Source organism: Callospermophilus lateralis, chromosome 14 (assembly GCF_048772815.1).
Source record: "Callospermophilus lateralis isolate mCalLat2 chromosome 14, mCalLat2.hap1, whole genome shotgun sequence".
NCBI classification, from domain to species: Eukaryota; Metazoa; Chordata; class Mammalia; order Rodentia; family Sciuridae; genus Callospermophilus; species Callospermophilus lateralis.
Window position 1 is genome coordinate 96941889 of NC_135318.1, and position 23744 is coordinate 96965632.

The 23744-nt window shown below is 44.2% G+C and overlaps 3 protein-coding genes across 5 annotated transcripts in view; 1 reads left to right on the forward strand and 2 right to left on the reverse strand.

The window, feature by feature from the left end:
* Window positions 1-740: 740 nt before the first annotated feature.
* On the reverse strand, window positions 741-6955 carry Coa5 (cytochrome c oxidase assembly factor 5). The gene is made up of 3 exons (XM_076833217.2): window positions 6735-6955; window positions 4099-4182; window positions 741-1927 (listed from the first exon to the last, which is right to left on the reverse strand). Exons 1-3 carry the CDS (start codon window positions 6831-6833, stop codon window positions 1886-1888), a joined length of 225 nt encoding a protein of 74 aa, XP_076689332.1. The 5' UTR covers window positions 6834-6955; the 3' UTR covers window positions 741-1885.
* A 94-nt stretch (window positions 6956-7049) lies between these two features.
* Unc50 (unc-50 inner nuclear membrane RNA binding protein) lies at window positions 7050-15140 on the forward strand. Of its 2 annotated transcripts, none has more exons than XM_076833500.2 (6): window positions 7050-7158; window positions 8209-8492; window positions 9576-9696; window positions 12743-12882; window positions 12965-13066; window positions 14823-15140. In XM_076833500.2, the coding sequence occupies exons 2-6, from the start codon at window positions 8213-8215 to the stop codon at window positions 14957-14959; spliced, it is 780 nt and encodes a 259-aa protein (XP_076689615.1). In that variant the 5' UTR covers window positions 7050-7158; window positions 8209-8212; the 3' UTR covers window positions 14960-15140. The 2 variants fall into 2 exon arrangements, with proteins under 2 accessions (XP_076689615.1, XP_076689616.1); XM_076833501.2 differs by having other exon boundaries at window positions 8213-8492.
* Window positions 15141-15528: 388 nt separating this feature from the next.
* The window catches only part of Mgat4a (alpha-1,3-mannosyl-glycoprotein 4-beta-N-acetylglucosaminyltransferase A), a 99306-nt gene continuing 91090 nt past the window's right edge, over window positions 15529-23744 (reverse strand). For both annotated transcript variants that reach the window (XM_076834018.2, XM_076834019.2), the window contains exons 15-16: window positions 21233-21345; window positions 15529-21111 (exon numbers count right to left, since the gene is read on the reverse strand). In XM_076834018.2, the coding sequence (XP_076690133.1) occupies window positions 21085-21111; window positions 21233-21345 (140 nt within the window). In that variant the 3' untranslated portion in view covers window positions 15529-21084. The remainder of the gene's footprint in view (window positions 21112-21232; window positions 21346-23744) is intronic.

Below are 23744 nucleotides of genomic sequence, written 5' to 3' on the forward strand. Positions count from 1 at the left end.
TAAACACAGGAAAACATGCCCAAATCATTAGCTATTCGGGAAATGCAAATCAAAATCCCAGTTGGATACTACTTCATACTCAGTAGAATGGCTGTAATCAAAATAAATAGCAACAACTGTTGGAGATGATGTGGAGATTGTTGGATATGTAAAAGGGTAGTGCAGCCACTGGGGAGAATTGTGACAGTTCATCAAAATGCTAAAGTTGGAGTTCTCATACAATATTGTAGCTCCACTCTGAGTTATATATTCAAAGAGAAATGAAACATGTCCACGCAAAACTTGGTCAGAGATGCTCACAGCATTAGTCACAGTGACACAAAATGGAAACAACCTAGTTCATCAGCTGATGAATGGATAAATAAAATGTGGCACCACCTGCACCACTGGATGTGATGAGATTGATGCTGCACACAGATGAACCTTGGAAATATTATGGTAAGTGGAATAAAAAGTCACGGAAGGCCACATATTATATAATTCCATTTATATAACAGGTTTTGGATAGAGACCAGCAGTGTATCAGTAGTTGCTGAGGGGAGTAAGGGAGATGCTAACTGGTATATATGTGTTTCTCTGGAGTGGTAGAAAGTTTTGGAAGAGATAGTGGTAATGGCTGCACACACTATGCATACACTAAAAAATACCAAGCGGAAATGGTGTAAGGGTGAATTTTGTGGTATATGAACTTCTCCATTAAAGCTGTTATTCAACAATGGTTTTATAAAATACTCCTTAAAGAGTTTATCAGAATTACATTTAATAGAAGTTGTAGCACTGTGGGGGGTGGGTAGCACAGTGCAAGGCCTTGAGGCCCAGCCCAGCACTGCAATAACCACTTAAACAGGTATAAGGAGTCGCTGAAGAAATCCACCACCTTCCCTTCCCCAGTGAAAAGCAGCATACACAGCAGACTTCAGTGGCATTTTGGGGAATTCTCACAACTTTAGGTGAACCTAAAGTTTTATTTAAAGGTTTTGGCTCTCTTCTGTATTAAGTGATCCTGATAAAATTACCATAATCTGAAACTTGCACTTCATGTTTTCTGTATCTGCTGTCTACAGTACACACCGGTTGTTTCCGTGTACTCAAAATCCCCCTTTCCTTCAGGGAAGAGGCCTGCCATTCCACCACTGGGAATCTGCTGGGAGTGGTCAATCACAGTGCAGGTGACCCAGGGAAGACCAGAGTTCTTCAGTAGGATTTGATTTGTGGACCTTGGAAAGGGAAATTCACTCTCTCCTTTTTGAATAACAGATCTTAAGGATGTGAGCTTATAGCTGATACTGGTCCTGTATGCCACCCTAAAAATGAAACCAGGAAAGGGAAAATCAGTCAGAGATAGAAGAGTCCTTGGCAACACTGTGTGGGGCTTGGGATCCAGCTAGGCCCTATGGCAGATTTCAAAGTTCTGAGGTTTTACTTCAGCCTCATGAATCAATGCAAATAAAGCATTTCTTCTCCAAGGAACCAATTTATTCTAGAACTAAACAGGATAGATTAAATAAACTTTCTCAATAAACATCTTGTGGACAGCCTCCAGTGTCACATTAGTCCCTTCCAGATGTATAAATGGTGTAATATGATTAAAGAGTCAGGTTTGAAAATAACAGTTTTTCCATTTCCTGTACTTTAGGACAAATCTCAAAACACATTATATTCCAGGCCTATAAGTGTTCAATTAAACTTATCTTCTAAAAATAACTTAGATTCAGAGAAGCATTTGCTTTATACATGTTCAAAACCAAAATTCATCCAATTTCTCCAGTGTTCCATGGAGGGAAAACTGGTTCAACCAAACAGATGTAGCAAAAATTATTTCCTATTGTGGCTTTTCTGTGGAAAAATCCATTGGTGTTTTCATCTTGCTTTCAACGTAATGGTATCAATATCCTTTTCTTCCTCTGAATCTTGATCTGGCATCCAACTGAAAATAAATGAACAATTTAATCAAATTTGATATGGTGTAATTAATTAAAAACTACTTTGGTAAAGGGTGTCAGTTACCACATTAGAGAAATGAACCAGTTTCCAATAAAATCAAAAAAGGCAATTGTCAAGAGCTACCAAGAAAAAAAAATTATAAAGATGGCACTAAAAAGCAAGTTTCACTTCAAGGTGATTTTCTTCTTGAGTAGAATCCAAATTATATTTATCTTTTTCTTTAAACTAAACATACATTCAGCAAACCTGCCTTCATTAAGTTTTATTTCAGTTAATATTCAAATGTATATGAAATCTTTTTTAAAATATTTATTTTTCAGTTGTAGTTGGACACAATACCTTTGTTTTATTTATTTATTTTATGTGGTGCTGAGGATCAAGCCCAGGGCTTCACATGTGCTAGGCAAGCGCTCTACCACTGAGCCACAGTCCCAGCCCCTATAGGAAATCTTTAAATCAATACCAACTGAGAAAAGGGGACAGAACCCTGAGAAACATTAAGACACAGTCATCTTGGGATCACAGATCCGTAATGCACATAACCTCCTAGGCTGACAGCATGTTATTTGATTTAAGCTTCACAGAGATCCACTTCTTAACCGTGGTGGTTAGAGAAAATGTTCTGAAATCATACAACGAAGCTGCATGGAAGTCAACACCATTCCCCAGAAATTCCATAGGAAGGAATTATTTGGGAGATAGGCCTTATCTATGAGTCCAACATAGCCACCCTGGAACAGCCAGCCATTCATTCATCTCAGCACAACATAAAGTAGCTAAGAACCATATTTTCAAAGAAATAAAAATCTTTAAACCTGGGAATCATGATCAGGATGATTGTCTGCTCATACTGAGGAAACAGCAGATTCAAATTCTTGTCTCACCCTCAGTGGGACTTAAACTCAGTCTTGAAACTAAGCAAAATTATCCATTATTTAAAGTTTATGTTCAAATGATTAGGTTTTGTCAAGCTTGTATAATGGCATTGCAGTCATGAAGAGTGACATGATTCCACTCACTGTGGAAGACTCAAGGAGGCACAGTCTTGGAGAGGGTGTAGGATCTACTAGTCTGCTAGAGACTTCCTTAGACGGTCTTTCCCAGTGTCAACTGAAGCTCTGCCTTGAACTGACAGCAATCAGAAGCACTTTCATTGTTTAATCTATGATTAAAAATTTCTGCAGGGGGATTATGATTTCTGAATCTTTTGGAGATCCAAGCCTGAGCTTTCAGCAGGGAATTTTGGGGAGTTTACTGTTGAGTCATTTCATGATTCCAGAGTACAACGCATCGATCTCCTACTCTAACTATTCCTTATGATTCCTCAATGCTTGAAACATGCTTAAGTTCTTCACAAGTCAAAGGCTTGCATTTTATATGAGTAACAAAACCATATGAGGCAAGGCAAGAAAATCCTCTGCCTAACGGCAGAAAACTGACACTTAAAAAGGAAAACAGAGTGTGGCCAAATTTAGTCTAACTTCACCCCCTCCCTGGATCAGATCTGCTGGCCGATGTTCTCAAGTTCTTTCACCTCTCATTTCCTTTGTGGATAAAGGGAAGGAACTTGCAGTGTGCTTCAATAACAGAAGCAGGCTCAGTTCCCGCTGCTGCCTTCTCTGGAGGCATGCTTACATTTCCAACTTCATGCTTCTCTCTCCAAGAAGAGGCTCTCAGTTCCCAGTCCAAATCTCTCTGGATCTTTCAGATCAAAGAATGCTGGCCCAGAACCAAGAGGTCAGCAATGTGTGCTGGGCCAACATCCATGACCACCACTTCAGAATGCAGACAGACACTGACATTTTTCTCTTTGTCACCTAAGGCAGAAGGGCACACACCCTAGACCCTGTGTAACTGCCAACGACCTGGGTTCACAGGGAACACCACTGACTTTTACCCACCTGTACTTGCCGAGATTCACACTTGGAGAAACTCATGAAGGTCAGTGACTTATCAGCATCATGACAGGATGACAGAAAGGCTGGGGGCTTTCACGAACCCTAACGTTCAACTCACAGGATGAAGAAACGTGTACATCCTTTTTTTCCAAATGATACCACACTGCAACCTGTTGATGACTCTTAAGTCTCTCACACATTTCACTCCAGGTAGCTGATTTGTAACATAAGCTTTTAAAAATCTTTAGCCACTTACCATTGATCTTTTACACTCAAAAAATGAATACTTCAAAGCTTTGCAGTATCCTTCCTTCAAACACTGCCGAGGAGATTTTCCTTCCTGTGACAAATAAAACAGTATAAATGCCTAGGAATTTCACAAAGCAACTGTCCTTCTGAAAATAGCTATATTCAAAAATGTTAAGAGGAAAACAGTTACATAGTAAATAGTTCATTCATTTTGACTATTGGTGCTTAGAGAGGAACGGACAGAATGACAAAAATTGTCCAATTTGGAGGGGTTCCTGAGTTTTTTAAAACACTGGTTTTCCTTGAGGCTCTTTAATATGCTTATATAAAAATCCAGAAACTGGGATCTTCATCTCTTTATGGGTGAAAATTGTGAATTAGGCACCCTAAAATCAGAACACCATTAACTAAACACTTCCCATGGATGTTGACGAGGTAGGCTAGATGGCTCCCTCCAGGAAGATAACCCAGATTTCGCCTGCTCTGCAGAGGGATTTCCCCTCCAGATCTTGCCTCTCCACCCACTCCCCCAATGCCTGTTTGCCAGTGACAGTCACATTCCCCTGGTTTCCATTATGGAAAAAGCTACAGGGTACCATGTCTATGTACCTATTTCCAGAAACCGTGGCCACGTTTACTCCATGTCTCCCTAGGTCCTGGATTTCAACTATCATCTACATCAGTGAGTGGCAAAGTCTCCTGGCACCACTGTGTTCCTCCCCAAACTCTGAAGCAGTGCAGATGGTTGGTGCTGACCAAGTGGGGGTAGACAAAAGACTAAGCTGATGCCTCCTCAAACCATGTCCAAGACGTTACCATTTTCACAAGCCTTCAACTTACATTGCTGGGGGCTGCCTGGTGGAAAGATCCATCTAGATACACTAGAGCTGAAACGTTCATTCATCCCCTCCACTCCCAATGACAGACTAGTTATCCCTCAATATCCACTCTTCCTTTTTATCAAGCATGTGGCTGGGCTAAGTTTTCCAGTCACCTGTGCAGCTGGATGTGGTCATGGGACAAGTCCTAGCCATGGAATGTGTGGGAAACGTGTAAAACTTCTGGGTTGGTCCTTAAAGAGGCTTGCCCCTTTCACTCCCTAAGATTACAAGTTCTGATGATGTAGGATCGAGGCAATCTTGGACTATGAGAGTAACATCCTGTCTACCATCACAGGACTCACAGCCATAAGATCAAGAATGTATGGGCCCAGGAAGACAGAGAAACCACCCAGGCCTTACAGGCATATGAGCAAACGCCAAAATTCTCTACCTTATTTAAGCGACTATTGTGGGTCTCTGTAATGTTTGACCCTATGTCCTAATGCTCTCAAGATCAGCCAGTGCTCCCAAACATGCTGAGCCCAAGAGCCAACCTTGTGGCTGCCTCAACCATTTTGATCTCCCAGGAGTCATGAAACCCTAAGTCTACCCCAGAAATGACTTTTGAATCACTTTCTCCTTGCCAGATTCCTGGAACTTACAGCCTTACCATCATTATCCTGAATTTCTCTGGCCCCTCTATTTCCTTGACTCTCTTCCTTGACAGCTCCTATAACTAAATATTCACTTGTGTCAGAATTCCTGCCGACATTCTTAAGATGCTGCAGGTGGTTAAAGATTAGCAAGAAGAGACTATACCACCCACCGGCCATATGATCAATTAACTTCTTTACTCCAGAAACTAAGGAACCAAAAATCTTTATGAAGTGGCCATACAGACTTGATACAGACCTCAGCAGTTTCCCTTGGTTTTGAGTCCCTGGTGAGAAATAGTGTGTAGTGGGTGTCAGGGACACCACCCAAGTAGATTGTTATGAACCTGCAAAGTTCAATGTTTTGCCCCACTACTGCCTTCTAAACTCTAGCTTTAGTTGCCATTTGGTATGATTTAAGATCCTCACTGGCTGCAAATAGCAATGAACAGAATATAAGTTGTGACTCAAACACTGATAAAGGGTAGATGTCCATTTGGGGGCAGCTTTCTGAAATGACATCCCCTAAAGCAAAGATAATTGCACACAACTGATTGCCCTCTCATAGGTCCTGTCATTGGAAGAAGCACCTGTGGGCTTTACTTGGGCTCTAAACCAGGACCCAGGTTCTAGGTCAACTTTGAAGCTCACTGAGAAGACTGGTGACTTGTGGGGGAAGAATGTAAGGAAATATACAAAATGTTGAAAATATTGAGCTGCTTCATTTACAAGTTCACACCTGGGCACACAGAGCACTTCAACTCAGAAACAAATTCAAACCAACACATGACAAATATAACACGGGATCAGGCACGACTGAGCACAGGCAGGAGAAACTACTGGCCAGAACAGCGTGAGAGACTATGGAAGTCTCTTAACAATTTCGAGCAAGCAAAAAACCTGTCTCCTCTATGTCTCCAGGAAAAAAAAGTTTCCTGAACCGAAACCGCTTATTATTTACAAAAGCCCAAGGGGCGGGCATCGTATCTCCCTCTCCACGCGGGCGGGGAGTTGAGGCCCTGAGAGCTTAGGAGATCTGCCTACGGGGAGCAGCTGGTGTTGTGCCCTGCACCCTGGACAGGACCGCCACCGCGGGCCGACTGGGAGGCCTTCGCCGAGCCCAGCCACAGGTTGCAGACGCGGTCACCACCCAGAGCGCCCCGCGCTACCTGGAGCACACAGTCCGAATGCAGCAGACAGGCGCCCAGGTCCTCCTTCACGCCCGTGCACGCGCCGCCCTCCGGCTTGTCCTCGTAATAGCGGGGCATGACGGCGCCTCCCGCCCGCGGCGGCGCGACCCTCTCGGTGCTCAACCCCTACCACTGGCTAGGTGCGAGTGACACCCCAAGCGGAAGGCACCGGAAGATACTACAACAACTTCCGGAAGGTCTTCCCCGGTCGGGCGGAAGATACTCCGAGTCCCGAGGGGCAGCGCATGCGTAGCGGAAATGGGCGCTCGTGATGTCAACCAGACGCGCCCCGAGCGCCGGCTACGTTGCGGAAGGGAAGTCGCCCGGGCAGCGGCTGGGCTCGGCTGCTAGTCGGAGGTGGCGGGTAGCTCGGCTCCGGGCCGAGGCCGCAATAGAGCTCCAGGTGAGCCCCGAGGACTGCTCCGCCCGCGCGCCACTGTTGTTCGCGCCAGGGGCCGTGTCTTCCGGCTGCTCGCGGCCCCGCGTCACGGCGCCTGGGGAGTGACCATGCCCGTGTCCGGCCCCTCTCGGGCCTCAGGCCCGCGGTCGAGTTCCTGGAGAAAATCAAAGTCGCCCATTTACATGGGAATCTCAGATAGAGTTTTTAGTATAAGCATGTCCGACATGTTGCGTGGGACTCCTAATTCGGTCCTTGCTCGAAATTCAAATGTAACTGGGCGGTCTGTACCTTTATTTGCTAAACCTGGCAGCCATACCCGAGGCCCCGGGCGAATGGAGAAGAGCGGGGCGGGTTGGGGCACTGTCCGCGTCCCGGAGGCCGACGAAGCGTAGTAGGGGCGTCGGGCTGCTGGGCGTGGGGGTCGGGCTGCGCTCACCAGCCTTGGCCTGGCCGACTGGTCTCCCACGCTGTCATGCCTCCTGCTGAACTGCCCTGGGAGTAAAGCGCTAGGGATTGGATATTTGCTTTGTTTTTATGTCGCATTCTGATGAACAAGGAGCTTGCTGGCCTTACGCTGATGAACCTGTGTGGAAAAGCTATTGTACCTCTTCGGTAACGTTGCGTTCTAATCGGCTTCAACTAAGGTTTTCCCTTAAGGGCTTGGTGGTTACGTTCCAATCGTGGCTCCATCACTGTCTTCGTGCTCATAGGGAGGTCACTTCACCTCCCTGTGCCTCTCCCTCTGCCAACATTAGCTACCTGGGAGGGCTGTCTGAGGATCGAGTGAGGTGAAGTGTGGGAACAGCCTGGACCCTGGATAAGTGTTAGATGGTTCTGAATCCCATAGTGTTGCCCTGGCCTGAAGTGGGTAGCAGTTCTCCAGCCTCAAGACAAGCCTCAGAACCAACTCCAGTTGCTTTTGACCCCTGACCCTTCTGAAGGGTGGAAGAGAAAATGTAAAGTGACCTCCTTGCCAAATAACACAGAAGAGGGGTGCTGATAGCCAAACATTTCTTCATATTGCGTGTAAAAGAATTGTTTTCTTCCATCTAGGAAGATGTTACCAAGTACTTCCGTGAATTCCTCAGTGCAGGGGAACGGAGTCTTGAATTCCAGGGATGCAGCAAGACACACGGCTGGAGCTAAACGCTACAAATACCTCAGGAGGCTTTTTCGATTTCGCCAGATGGACTTTGAGTTTGCTGCCTGGCAGATGCTCTACCTGTTCACTTCCCCACAGAGGGTTTATAGGAACTTTCATTACCGGAAGCAGACAAAGGACCAGTGGGCCAGAGATGATCCTGCTTTCTTGGTCTTATTAAGTATCTGGCTCTGTGGTAAGTGTTAGTTTCTGCAATAGAGTTGAAGAACAAATTGAGCTTTTCAGATTAGGCTTATCATTTGAAGGATCCTTTGATATAATGTGTTTTGGGTTCAAATTTGGGGATATCTGAAGCTGTTTTTTCTGTACCTTCAAAAATCACAGGAAAGGTTAATTTTTCCTAGTTCTACAGGTCTCAGTCCAATGCCAGAGTAAATTAAATTACTGCTTTGGGACCTTGAAGAGCAGGGGGAAAAATTCACTCCATGTCTTTTAACTATAGTTAACCAATACCCAAACTCCAACTTGCTGTGAAAAGGAATGTCAGGATTGGACATGGTATTTCACGATTAAGTAAATCCAGAGAGTTCCAAAATACCAACATGAACTTGAAAACCTGTTTTTAAATTCTCCAGTAGTATAATGAAAGTGCATCAGTCACAAGTGATAGAGTGTTTTTCACTTTTAACCGACTTAAAATACATGAGTGCCTTTTCTGTCCGGTGGTGTTTGGAATGCTGGCCTGTCACGGTAAACTACCTACCTTGACAAACAATCTATCTATAGCCCAGGGTGGTTCCCGGTTGCTACAGCAGTTACATATGACACATCCTGGGAGTTTTGTTTTGATCTCTCTGTCTCACTAGACTATGGGTCTTTGGAGACCAAGAGTGTCACTTGCCTTTCCATTGCTGTAACAAAATACTTGAGAAACAATTTATAAGGAGGGAATTTTTATTTGGGCTCATAGTTTCAGAGGTTTGAATTCATGGTCACTTGACCCTGTTACTGTATTGAAGCAAAACATCATGGTGGGGAGTTCATGATAGAGTAAAATTGCTCATCTCCCAATGGCCAGGAATCAGGAAGGGGTCAGGGTCCCAATCTCCCCTTCAAGGGCACACTCCCAGTGACCTAACTTCCTTCCACTAGGCCCCACCTCCTGAAGGTTCTATCAGCTCCTGGTAGCACCAGGGTTGGCAATTGAGCCTTTAGTACATGGGCCTTTGGGGGGCGTGTGAGGACCAAACCCTGACACCAAGGCCAGTGCCCTGTACCCAGCGAGTATCTGAGTGAATCTTGTGAATCTTTCTTTCAGTATCCACTATAGGATTTGGCTTTGTGCTGGACATGGGATTTTTTGAGACGATAAAGCTTCTCCTATGGGTCGTGTTCATAGATTGTGTGGGTGTTGGTCTTCTGATATCAACTTTAATGTGGTAAGTAATTAACTTTGGCTTTGCAGTTACTGTGGAGGCTCCATTTGTTCACCTCAGAGGTACATACCTGATGGAAAGTGACACCAAGATGGAGTGGTGGCCCCTGTATTAGGAAAACAGGATGGAACATTTTAGTCACAGCGCAACTTGGTTTCAAATGCCAGCGCAGCCATTTGTGTCATGCGTAGTCCAAGTCTTACCTTTTGTAAAATGAATTACCTGTTTTGTCAGATTTTTGAGAGGATTGTGGTATAATAAGCACTTGGAATGTACTTAAGTGCTAAGTCTAATGTAGCTATTAATATCTTAAACAAAACTTCAAGACTGGAACCTTTGGTGATGCCAACCTTTTATTTTCTTTGTAACTTCTGACTCATAAAGTGCAGGTTTTGTATGTACTAGGTAGTTAATAAATGCTTTGTACTATTAATGTAAAGTTTTTAAATGAGGCCATAATTAATATTGCTAACTAATTACATTTATTACAAAACTACCCAGGAAAATGGCACAGTCTATGAAAAACAAAAAAATCGAGAAATGAGGCTTTCAAAGGAATCGTTTATAGCAAGTGTTCTGCCCTGAATGCAGTGATTCTGGAGGCCCCAGAAACGGTGTTGTTCAATTGAGCACTTTCGATATGAATTTATATCATAGTATGAGTTAAATAGATATTATCTTTGAGAACCAGTGTTTGAGCTGTGAATCCTGTGAGGAACTAAAACCAGAAAGGATTCCATGTAACTGTGGCCCTACCAGAGGTCCACTGGAACCAGCATGAGGTGGTGGGTGGGGAAACATGGGACCTCTGACCGCTGGTACCTGGACTTGCAGGTGCAGAGGCACAGAAGTGAGAGACAGCATGCCAGGTCTAGGGTGGAGAGTGACCCTGAGGGTGACTAGGGAGGAGATGAGACTAGAGAAGTCAACCTCGATGCCATTCAGAAAAAAGAGGACCTGTTCTCCCAGGCTGCACGTGTGACTGGAGGGTAGAGAAGTGGAGCTCGGGGCTCGGAAGGGAGGGAATCATGTCAGTTTCACGCTTAGGCAAAGTCTTCCCTGGCAGTGAACGAGGAGGTGGAAAAGGGTCAAGGCCAGAGAGTTGGCAGGGGCTCTGCCAAGAGCAGAGGGTGCCCAGAGTAGTGTGGTGGTAACAGTGGGGTGGACTGAAGAGCATCCCATGGAAACAGGATATGGTGAGGGACAGGAAAGAGATGGGGCAGCCAGAGCCTCCTTCAGGATGGCCTGCGACAAGTGCAAATGAGCATGCCATGTCAGGTGTGCGGAGCTCAGGGGGCCCGTGGAGTTCAGGGTGCATGGGGAGTATTTAGTGGAAGTGAGGGTCAATGGGCCTGAGGTCTCTATTCTGATTTGAAACTTGGAGACCAGAGTCTGGCCCAAGATGTGGATGTGAGTGGTATCCTTGATGCAGGTGGGAGGGGAAGCCACGGTTGTCTTGGAGCTCTCTGAAGGAATAACTCTCTCCCATTGACGGTGAGCAGGGGAACAGAGCTCCTGGGGGTGAGCCATATGCTATTACATGAAAGTCTTTTTCATTCAAAATTATTTAATTATACATATTTATGGTGATCTCTGCAGTGATTGGATACTTATATACAATGTGTAATGATCAGATCAAGGTAATTAGCATTTCCAGCTCCTTAAACATTTTTAAATATTTGGTGTTGGGAACCTTTGAACTTCTAGTTCTTTGTGAAGTGTACAATAAATCGATGTGAACCGTAGGCACCCCGTGTGCTGTGGAGCAGAGCTCACGCCTCCTGTCTAACTGGCTTTGGATACCCATGACCCGGCTTCCTGCAACCACCTCCCCGCCCTTCCCTGCCTCTGGTTCCACTCTTTAGATGACTAAGTGAGGGACTGTATTACATTGCACCATGTTCTCCCTGTTTCTTTATTTTCTATTTTTATCTCCTCTGTAGGAAGAGAATTTTCTTAATTGTGTCCTTGAATTGAAATGCCTTGGCACATAGAAAAGGTACATTGAATTTCCACAAATGACCCACGTTGTTCTTTGAAGAGCTCCCTTTTTGTTTCAGGGACATTATCCCCCTTCAATCACTCACCACTTAACCTGAGTTGGTGGCCACGCAGAGAACAGTGACAGCTGAGTAATTCGTACTCCTGTGGCTGGACATGCCGCTGGCCCTCTTCCCTTTGTCTCTTCCTGTCCTCCTCACCTTTTAATAGGGAATTGACAGGCCTCAGTCTTGCCTTGGTCACTGTGTTCTCCTGGTGATATCCTTCAGGCTCATGGCTGTCAAGATCCCCCCACACTGAAGCTTCTGTTCTAGTTCGACCTCGCTCTCCCCCAAGCTGTGGACTTCCTGCCTATCTCCAGACTCCATGCTGGTGGCACCTTCAACATCCCCAGTCCAGCTCCAGGCTCCCCTTGACTCTTCCTTATTTCTCAGACCCCCTCTGACATTAATCCGGTTGCCTCCGCTCCCACGTCCAGAGCGTCTTGCATCCCCCACCTCCGTTGCTCCTGCTGCTCTGGGCTCTTGTCCGCAGCAGCCTTCCCTCTCCCTCCTTGACTTGTCACTATAGTCTGTTCTCAGACTGGCCACAGAGACCCTGCAGAACATTTCAGCCAGGCACTGCTTGCCAGCCCCATGGCTTCTCTCTCCACCAACAGTGAAAGCCACATCTTAGAGTGGCCACAGGCACCAGGAAATCTGACTCCGCTTTCTCTTCGGGCTTCCCTTCCTGGTCCGTCCCTCCAGGCACACCTGCCTTCTTAGCCTTTCCTCCAGGAAGCCAGGTGCCACCACCGCCCTCTGGTCTTTACCCCAATATAACTTTGACTAGAAAATTTGTGCATATTCTGCCCTTGTTGCTGCTGTGCTTTTCTCCATGGCAACCTCTGACAGACGCCAGCGTTCCGTGTCCTCCCTCTAGAGAAAGCCTGGAGCGCAGCTCTCCCTGAGCTCCAGAATCTAGAGCAGTGTCTGGTCTATAGAGGCAATAAGTGCAAATAGAGTTAATTCTACTGTATTATGAAGGGAATTTTAATCTCACCTTTTAGGTTCATCTCCAACAAGTATCTAGTAAAGCGACAGAGCAGAGACTGTGACGTGGAGTGGGGCTACGCCTTCGACGTGCACCTCAATGCCTTCTACCCACTCCTGGTCATTCTGCATTTCATCCAGCTGTTCTTCATCAACCGTAAGTAAGACTTACTTCTCAGCTGTCACCCGTGCTCCCTGTGTGCACTGGGAAGAGACTCACTGTGCATTTCTCCTGGCAGATGTTATCCTAACAGACACATTTATTGGATATTTAGTTGGAAATACCTTATGGCTGATTGCAGTTGGCTATTACATCTATGTAACCTTCCTAGGATACAGTGGTAAGTACCGTAAGAAATTGGGTGGGTGCCTGCGTAGATGACAGGGAGGGGGCAAGTTGTAACACATACTCCCAGTTTACCATTATGGAGCACTGACAGGCCCTGCCCCAAGTATATTATGTAATCCTTATAACAATGATGATACAGGTTCACTTGTTCCCATTTTCCAGTGAGGAAACTGCGAAAGATTAACTAGTCTATGGTCTCCCAGCTAGAAAGTGGTCTAGCTGGTATATGACACATTTCATAATCTCCTGGCACCGTGTTAAATCATGCTGACATCTCCAAGCTGCTGGTAGGAGTTGGTCTCCCGTCTTTTCTGCATGTTCAGTTCCAGGTCACTGATACCAGGGCAGAGTAGGGAAGGGTATGGGCTTGCAGGCTTGTGACTGGAGCTGTTGAAAACCTTTTTGCACCATTTTCTTTTTTTGAGATCGTGTATGGTTCTGTAGATGATCACAGACAATTAGACCCAACTTTTGTTGACCTCAGGATATGTTTGCCAATTTACTTTTTTTGTTGTTGTTACCAGAGATTGAACTTGGGCATTTGGCCACTGAGCCACATCCCCAGCCCTATTTTGTGTTTTACTGAAGACAGCATCTCTTTGAGTTGTTTAGTAGCTCACTTTTGCTGAGGCTGGCTTTGAACTTGAGACCCTCCTCCTTCAGCCTCCTGAGCCACTTGGGATTACAGGTGTGCACCGTGGTGCCTGGTCTGCCAATTTACTCTTAAATCCTGTTGTCAGCTCATTTTTCTTAATATGAATAACATTCTTACATTAGTCTTCAAGTATATTATCTCTTTCAAGCCAGGTAGTGCGTGCCTATAATCTCAGCTGTTCAGGAAGCAGGAGAGTCAAAAGCTGGAGGTCAGGCTGGGGATGTAGTTCAGAGCTGGAGCATTCGACTAGCATGTTTGAGGTCCTGAGTTTGATCCCCCAGTACCAGCCTCCAAAAAAGGCTCTCCAGTGGAAAATAAAATCTAGAGCTCCCACATATTTTAGCCCTTCCTGTTCTTCTTGCTGTCAGCAGCTTTTACTTTCCTCAGACTGGTCCTTTGAATAGAGCTGTTCCCAGCTCTCAGCTGATTTGCCAGGATCTTATCCCCTTCACCGCACTGGCGTAGGCACTGCCAGTCCTTCCCCTGCTCTAGGGCCGGGTTTGTGACTAGATTCAAGCTTCTGGTTGTCACATAATTGGGGAAGGTTGTGGTCGGTGTTGTGGTGCAACATTTGGCCCTTCTATGTGGGGAACACTCTCCTGGGATCTTCCTGTGGGCAACACATTCCAAGTCGAGTGCAGAGGGGGCCCCGGGACTAAGTGATATCTGGGAACCGTGGGAGTGTAATGGCTTTTGCACTGGAAACTTTCAAATGGCTAAGATTTTTTTTCCCCTCCATCATCATCATCTGTCTCAGTACCTTAAGATAGGCTTCTGAGGTGGTCACTGTCCTGGTCAGTATTTGTAATGTCCCTCGCTCAGTCCTAAGGGTAGCAAGACAGTATTTATAGTTCTACAAACAGCACCATGTACCTTTTTAAAAACATTTTTAGTTGTAGAAGGACCCCTTTATTTTAATGTGGTGCCGAGGATCAAACCTAGTGCCTCAGACGTGACGGGCAAGTGCTCTACCACTTGAGCCACAGACCTGTATCATGCGCTTTTTGGTCCCATATGTTGAAGAGCAAGCCGTGTTTTGGAATGTTCATTTTTTTTATTTTTAAGAAATAATTTGGATTTGTTTCCCTTCCAGCATTGCCCTTTTTGAAAAACACAGTAATTCTTCTCTACCCATTTGCACCTCTGATCCTACTGTATGGGCTGTCGCTGGCACTAGGCTGGAACTTCACCCGTGCTCTGTGTTCTTTCTATAAGTATCGAGTGAAATGAAGAGAAAGGTGGCAATACCCAGCTTGACTGTGTCAACAGTATTGGTGAGGTGATGATTTCTTGTAAAACTTGTAAATAAACTCTTTGTAGATATCTTAAAGGTGTAAAGTTTACAGATTTGAGGAGATATGCTAACACTGTGGTCAAGTACATTCCTTCAATAAATATTTTTTAAACTAAAGCATGCATGTGGTAATATGGGCACCCAGGAGCTATACATAACTTTCATGTGAATTGATTTTGGACAACGGGGCTACCCTCAGTCTTCACCAAGCCTCTTTAACCTGTAGTGCAGCTGCGTAGTAGAGGCCCTGTTGTCACTGACAGTGTGGCTTGCCGAGAAAGGAGGACACAAAGCACAAACTCCCAGGATACACTAGCCTGAGGCAGTGCTGGGGGCTAAGCAAACACCTGTGTAAACAGTGGCCATCTGGGTCTGATAGCAGGGCTTTATTACCCTTTTCAAAACACATAGGATCCACTCTTGTTTCTAATTGAAAAGAAACTCCTTGGTTCAGTGCTAATTTTATTAGAAGGAATCTTGAATCAGCACAGCTTTTTAATCTCTTTATTTCAAATACACATGAACAGTTGTGGCACAGAGAAACAGTGATGAAAGGCACAGTCAACAGGACCAGTTATTAGGTTTTCAATTATAGCAGCAAATTGAAAATAAATATTCTTCCTTTAAAAATCCAATAGGTACCTAAAATATTACTACAGATATTAACCATTCAACACATGAAGACATTAAGGAAAATATGTACATTTAGGAAGAAAAAAAACAACATCTGGTACAACCTGGCAGAGATTGTTCAGGCAGCTTCTCCAAGGGATGCCTCCAGAAACATCCCCAAATGCAAAGACAACCTTTCCAAGGAAAGTGCTCTGAATGAGACATGCTTAGTTCTTCATTCCATGAAGGAAACACAACTGTTAGGCTTAGCAGACTTTAAATCTTCCTTAGAAAACATCACTGGCTATACCGAAATGAAAGTATCAAATCTGCTGGCAGTGCATCTTACAGTACTGTCGATATCCGCCATTTTTAAGGCTCAGAGAGAATGTCTTCAAGAGATTTTTACCAAAGTTGAGCAGACATCGAGCACTTTGAACAAATAACGGGATGCTAATCAGGGTAAGGTACAAACCAACCTTTGATTCTGGGACAGCTGCTAATTACTAATACAGTGAAACACCTAGGAGCGAGCAGTACAAAAGAGCCTGCCTGACGTCTGAGGGTATTCCAGCATTCACCACAGTCCTCACTCAGAGCCGTTAGCACCGCTGCTCTGGACATTGGACTGCAGCATTAACTGTGGGCACAATGCTCTACCTCCTTCCCAGCTCACTTCACTGCCTTTTTTCCCTACAGTGCCAGGGGCAGGACCCGGACCTGGCACACACAAGCCAGTGCTCTACCCCGGAGCTGCACCCTAGCCCACCCTACTGTCTTGAACATCTCCTTCCTCTCAGTTCCAACAACCCAGAGCGCCAGCTCTTCCTCTGTCTGTTCTTTGACAGTGGTCTGATTGGTGCCCAAATTGGAAAAGGGGGTGCCAAAGGTAGAAAGAGTTTAATATAACGATGACACAGGGTTTGGGTGACAAACCCTCACTTGGCTGCTTTTCCTAATACTGCTTTAGTAGTCTTTTTAGCATCGTATGTTGACATGCATTAAAGAAATAAAGTAAGCATACTAGTTATCATAGCATATATCTGTTAAGATTAAGAATTTAAAATTTCACACTATCAAACTAAATCTTACACATTATAAATACTGCTACATAGCTTGGAAAAGTTGCTTTTATAAAGGGATTGAACTGGAAATCTAAGTTTTCCTTTTAACACAAAGATGTGATTATGACACATTTGCAATCTTGAAAGTTTGTAGTTTCTAATTTCCTTATTCTGAAATCAAGGGTATGGCAATATAGTAAAGATGAGCACAAAAATTAATGGATAAACCAAACTAAAAGTGAACCCCATTTGCAATTAACGGCTTGAAAGCAGAGAGGTATTTTGGAAAACATTCTCAAAGTACAAAAATGGGGTTGGCACAAATAGGGTTTGACCTGTGCTAGGTAATAAAGTTTTGATTAAAAAAAATAAGTCCCTCAGAATAAATTACTATGTAATTACTACATACAGGAAGGAGTAGTTATTTTTCTCTTAATTTGGTGTCCTGAAATACCACTGTTTTATTCTTTGTATACTTCTGACAGGTTCAGAGCAGTCTATTCTAAATCATGAATATCTCACCTAGAAAAAAAGGCTCCTCACATTTCTATTCCTACAATCTCGTTCTAGCAGTTCTTGTATAAAACATTACATTTTACCAACAAACTTCCAACAAAGACAGATCTCTGGCACAAAACATCCTAGCTGAGGCCCAGGACTAGAATTTGCTAGTAGAGACTATTCATGCACTTTTTTTTTTTTTTTTTTTAACCAAGAAATACCCAACATACTACAGACAATCAGGTACGAAGTCATCTCCTCCTTACCTCTTCTAAATGACATTTTCTGTTGCTGTACAGCAACTACCACAAATGTAGCAACCTAAAACTCCACCCATTTACTCTCCTACAGTTCTGCAAGTAAGAAGTCACAGCAGACTCAACTTGAGTTCTCCGATCAGGGTCTCACAAAGCTGGGATCGAGGTGCTTGGCCAGGCTGGGTTCTTATGTGGAGACAAATCCATTTCCAAGCCCATGTATGAGCTTGTGGCCCGAATCAGTTCCTGTGGCTATAGGGCTGTACATCTCATTTTCTTCGCTGGCAGCCAAAGCCTCCTGGCTCCTGGAGGCTGCCCATATTCCTTCCCCTGTGACCCGCTCCACTCAGTTGCCTAGCGTTGGAGTTCTGCTTGGAGTCTATAACTTGGGCTACCAGCCTTAGAAAACTGCTTTTAAAGGGCTCAGGAGACTGGATTAGTCGCCCCCAGACAATCTTTTGCTACATAACATTACATAATCATGGATCATACAGTTCCACCCACACTCAAAAAGGGAGGATATAATACAAGGTCCCAGGGAGGGAGTCATTCTTAGAATTCTGTCTACTAAACACACTGCTATTAACTGGAGCGATCTCCCCAGACATGCTGTTTTCATATCACCAAACTTCTTTGAGGGGCAGTACTGTTGGGAGACAATTTTGGTTTTTATTATTATGAAAGATTCAAAAGAAGCCTTTACAAATTTGCTCATGGCTTTTAAAATAACTGTACCTTCTAATTTTTTAGTTCAGCCGCTGATCTGAAAAGCTGTACAGAACCTTGGTTCAAAGACGTCTCTAAGGGTTGAATATATACATGTATGTCTAGCCGGTCTGGATCCAAACCAAAAAAGCCTGGATCTTAGGTGCTAGAAATTGGTCCTTGACTTTCTCTTTTCGCCCCAAATACTCATCAGTTGCATTATAGCGTACGCCCATCTGCTTTTAACCCTGTCCTCAGAATCCTTTAATTCTGGTTTCTAAAGTGTTCACATTGTACTCCACACAGTAATGCCCATCAGAACTTTCTGCAATGATGGAAATGTTCTATATCTCTAGGGCCAATGTAGTAGCCACTAGTCACATGTGGCCACAAAGCACTGGAAATGTTGCAAGTCCAACTGCAGAACTGAATTTTTTATTAATTTAAAAAGCTACTGTGCATCTAGTGACTAGTGCCTAGGCAGGCATGCACTGCTCAGGAATCTGAATAGTTAACCTGGAATACACACCAGATGCCAATCCATGTCAGGTGATGGGATTAACATATTAGTGACATTTTCCCCATTCATTATTTTGGTACAAGTGGTTCAGTGTCAAGTTCAGGTACTCTGGTTCCAAGTGTTCTTGGCCCTCTGCTACCCGTCAGGGCCACCACTATAAATTCTTGCTTAGGGAAAGCAAGAGTGCTCTCAATTGCCTAGCGGAGGACCTGGTGGAAAGGAGGAGCAACTAACACTGAGGCCAGGTGAGTCCACTGCTGCAGTGAAGGACAGACAGAGAGGAAATGAGGTGCAGGCTGGCTGCAGGAGCTCAGAGACGACACGTCAGTCACAACTAGGCAGGGAGATGCGTGTGCACGGTGGGAGGGTGAAAGGCCAAGGGAGTGGAGGGAGGGGAGAGGCTGGCACAGCTGGTTCACATGCTCAGAGATGACCACACCTGCCATGTGCCAGACACATTCTAGAAACAGGGAACAAAGCCATGGGAGGAAGGAGAGTCTCCGTGAATGATGGAAAGGATTCCAGGAACTGGAGAGAGGAGCAGAGGCTGGGGTGGGGGCCGCGCTGGCTGGGCCCAGAGTCTATAAGAAGCCCTAACGAGTGGCCCGGGGAGGGGAGCTACAGCACTTTGTCCTAGGCTGGCTTTCCTTCTGAAGTCCCAGTTGCTACTGAGGAACCAGGGACCCTGGGGGTCTCCATCTGCACAGATTTTTAGCTGCTTCACCTACCACTTCAGTAGTGGTTCAGAATGCCAAGCTGGTGCCAACATTTACAACAAAAGGCAAGTCCCTGTTTTGAAAGAAATTTGCTGATAGGCGATGGGGAATTTAAAAACTTCAACTGAAATCTGACATCAAATCCTGGGCCACATGGTAGGTTTGCTGACCAAGGAAACTAAACATTCTACAACAGAGTGGGACAACAGAACCTGATGGGCATTTCCCAGCCTCCCCTTCATCTGGCACAGCGAGGGCAGCGTTGGACGCCATGCATCCCACATACTGGGCAGCAGGAAACTCCAGGCCAGAGGTCACCAGCTGTGGGACCTCTCACAGCCCTCGGCCTCAGCCAGGGTCACTCAGAAAGCTCAGGGGATCCACCTGTGCACACCTGCCACACACTGTAACCCTGGGTGGTTGGAGTGGCCTGGCTGGCTCGACAGCTCCTAAGTGTTTGAAAGGGACGTACTCTGTGGAGACTGTCGATGGCTGAAGCCAGTGACACACTCTGCTGGCCGCAGTGACAGGATGTGGAACTGCCGCTGAAGGTGATGAATGCTTCTGGAAACAGGTCAGATCACAATGCAGCAGAATAAAGCATTCTGGGAAAACATACAACTGCTACACTACCTTTTGCCTCAAATCTATATAATAATTTTGTTTTTCTTTAAAATTATACACATTATGACCCATACAATAGCATTACCTAAAAACACTAACTCAGAAATGAGAGCAGATATAAAAGGTTCAACAAGAAAAGAGAATGCATCTAACTTATGATTACAGACAAAGATTAAAAAGGAAGGAAGGGTCTGCCACCTTCCCTACCAGAGACTTAGCGAGTGAGTCCGTGGCGATTCAGGTTGGCGCCGTCACACCCGCATACTGAGAGTCCTCAGACTGATTTTCTGTGGCTACATACCACACGCAGTACAGTAAAGCAACCCTCAAGAAGGATGTTGGTCTTTAAAATCTTGGCTTTAAGGAATGACAAATGCCTTTGAAAATATTTTGTTTAGAATCGCTGTGATTATAAAAGTACTTCAGTTAAGAAATCCATCTATAATCAATCTTAAATGGCAGTGCATTTGAAAAATGGCATTGATTTGTAATGTTTGCATTTTGAAAGAAAAATATAGAAAGAACTTAAAAAAGCAAGGTAACTGGTTCTCAAAAAAAGTACTGATTCAAAAATTTACTGCACAAAAATATGTACTCCTTAAGTGTTTCTAATAAATTAATTCCATACATTTTATGTATATTTATATATTTATATATAATCCCTGATAATCTATAAAAGAGGGTCTATAATAGTAAAATAAATGAACTTCAAAAGTACCCCCTTCATAAAATGTATTTAACATTAGTTTTCTCAAATTTAAGGAATGTAACAATATGTACAACTCGTATGTATTAGTATAATACCAAAACAGTACAAGTCCTATTAACAGGCTGTCATAATTGTAAAATGTTTGCATCAAGTTAAAATTGGAGAAGAGCATAGTTCAAATGAATACAATTATCTTCGGGAGATTCGCTTTCCAAGTGGAAACAGCAGTCGTCTTATCTACAGTAGATTCACAGAGGTAGTGTTCAAGTTTGGAAAAAAAAAAAAAAAAAGGTACATGCTTAGCTATCTTTTAACAGAGTCACCAGGAAAAAACGTGTTGGTTTCTTAGATGATCAATTAGTGATTTTTTTAATATGAATCTGAAACACAAAATAGTGAAAAGTATAAGGCAGTTAGTTAATGCTCAACTCCAAAAAGGCCTTACACGAAATATCAAACTAATAAAAACTCAGCATCTAAGTGGTTTCACTGTATTCTTACCTCGTTAAGAATGGCCCAGACAGCAGAGTTCTGAATGACTGACAGGCGAAAGGCCGAGATGGGGTTGAGGCTAGGATCTACCATTCCCTCCGCGACACCGTTCTCAAACTTTCCTTCAAAACAAAAATCAATACTTGCTGGACAGTCTGTGATAGCCACACATGAAACATCCCTGACTGAAGACGGGACAGGAATCCACCAAAATGTTTCTGTCCAGTGTCTCTAGTCAGGGCCTGGATGTCTTTCCCCACTCTCCTCCTTTCACTCAGCTTTAAGAGTTTTCAAGTAGGGTATGCTTAAAGACATTGGAAGAAACCTATTTAATTAGGTAGAACTACACTTTTGTTTAAATTAAAAAACAAAACAAAAATGTGTGTTCCTGCATCACCAACATTTTAGCAAACTGTGACTTGGAAAACCTTGCCAAAATAAGACCTACGTGACTCCGTCTGATTGCCTTCAAGGTTAAGTCAGGCATGACAAACCTCAGTGTTTGAATCAGGTCAAGAACACAGGCTGGCCTTGAGCAGGGGCTCAAGGCACACGTGTTCTTTCAAGGACTTGTCTGGAAGGGGCTGTGAAGGAACACCTCATCTACAGTGCCCATTTGTAATGCCACCAGAAATGACAAGCTGAAATGGCTCTCCTAGAGAAGGAGTGAGGCCAGGATCTTCTGTCAAGGGGACGTGCTCACTACTAAATTTTTCTTGCTGTAAGGAATTCCTTCACAAACAAAACAGCATGCTTTCACAAGTGATGAAAAAAATGGTTCCTTCAAGGTCAGAGTCATTTTAAGCCAAGGGCTGGCAAATGTTCTCCATAAAGGGCAGTCTCTGTGAGCCACCAGGAAAACTGAGGAAAGGAGGCAGGTACTAATATAAAAAGAAAAAACTCCCACAAATTCTTCATTGATGAAATTCAATATATAATAACAAGTATAACTTTTGTATACTATGGGTGTTCTAAGGAGGATTTTGAAATATAGAAATTTCTTTTTTACTAACACAGAGGTCCCAAATCACTGCTGGACCTGTAGTATAGGAAACCTATCTACTGTAAATGTGAATGGTAACTTTTGAAAGCACAGAAGTGCATGAAGAGTGTGATATTAAGAGCTCAAACAATGTTCACTGTCATCAAAGTGACTTGACTGCAACTTTAGTTTGGTTGAATTCCTAAGAAGCATCATCAAGGCTGCAGCAAACACTGACTTTCAAAGCAATGATGATGGTGGAGGGCAGTTCTTCTCTGGAAAAATATCAGTCTTGGTCCTGAGCTCAAAATAACTGCAGCTGAACTTGCCCACTCCTGAGTCAATGAACTGCTGCAGTTAGGACAAGCCAGAATATTCAGTTCCCGTGCCTGCCAAAGTGTCACAGAACTGACCCCGGCCAAGTCCGTAAGAGCAAATGAAGCTCACTGCTGACACTTTGGCTCAATGACACATGACAGATTCAAATATTTTCTGCAAAGTATCTGGCTGGTGAATATTAGAATCAATAACCACAGACTTTAGGCACCACACGTTTCCATGAGCTCTGTAAATTAATGCAGCTAAGCAGCCTTCTCCTCCCATGTGTTTTAACCACCATTTGTTACAACTTAGTAGATTCCACTTCAGGTTGAACTGGATTTGTGTTTTTGTAACTGTGTGAAAACATTCTTGCCTGTGGTTGTTCCCAACAGACTAATCCTGAGGAACAGCTCTTCAGTCACTTTGACTCCAAGCAACAACTCAGCAGTGCTGGGGACACCTGTCAACCATCAGGGACCACGGAAACCACTCAAAGCCACTTGCTTTGCTTCGTTGTTTTTTTTTTTTTTTTTTTTTTTTTAAGATTTTTTTAAAATACTTTTTTAGTTGTCAATGGACTTTATTTATTTACATGCAGTGCTGAGAATTGAACCCAATGCCTCACACATGCTAGGCCATCGCTCTGCCACTGAGCCACAACCCGGCCCTAGCTTTGCTTCTTGACTAAGGACGTTGCTCCCAGTGTCCTTGACTCTTCAAGAAGCTGTTTTTGCTGAAAACCTCATTGTCGTAAATGAGTTAATTTTCTCTGCACACATTTATTTGGCTGCTGCAATTAGACATGATTTAATTAACTCACAATTGATAAGTGGTTTTTCTCGCTCGGTTAACAAGCTGCTTGAAAACACTTTGGTAATAGCATCATTTCTTTTCAATTTTGTCAAGAAATTCTGCCATAAGACATTCTGTTTTAATTTTCTTATTTTTTGACCACACTCTCCCCGGGGCAGTTGGGAACACTGCTGGGCTGAGTCTGAGACACACAGCACAATGCCCACCATGACCTGCCACTTAATTTTGCCTGATGCCCCACATTCCAGGGAGTTCAGAAGCACAATGCTGAACGTCCTCGTCTTGGCACCATGGGAAGCACTGGCACTTTGGTGACACGTGCAACTGTTTACAGATGCCTCCTGGTATCTAGAACACTGAGCTGGGGCACAGCCAGCAAAGCACGGCCCTCATGGCTGCTGCACG

Bases quoted from the DNA above. Each gene is read 5' to 3' on its own strand.
- Unc50 (XM_076833500.2), top strand. From the start codon at position 8,213: ATGTTACCAAGTACTTCCGTGAATTCCTCAGTGCAGGGGAACGGAGTC. The intron at 9,697-12,742 runs GTAAGTAATTAA...CTCACCTTTTAG, and splicing joins CTGATATCAACTTTAATGTG to GTTCATCTCCAACAAGTATC. The intron at 12,883-12,964 runs GTAAGTAAGACT...TTCTCCTGGCAG, and splicing joins CCAGCTGTTCTTCATCAACC to ATGTTATCCTAACAGACACA.
- Coa5 (XM_076833217.2), bottom strand. From the start codon at position 6,833: ATGCCCCGCTATTACGAGGACAAGCCGGAGGGCGGCGCGTGCACGGGC. The intron at 4,183-6,734 runs GTAGCGCGGGGC...TATTTGTCACAG, and splicing joins ATTCGGACTGTGTGCTCCAG to GAAGGAAAATCTCCTCGGCA. The intron at 1,928-4,098 runs GTAAGTGGCTAA...ATTTATTTTCAG, and splicing joins TTGAGTGTAAAAGATCAATG to TTGGATGCCAGATCAAGATT.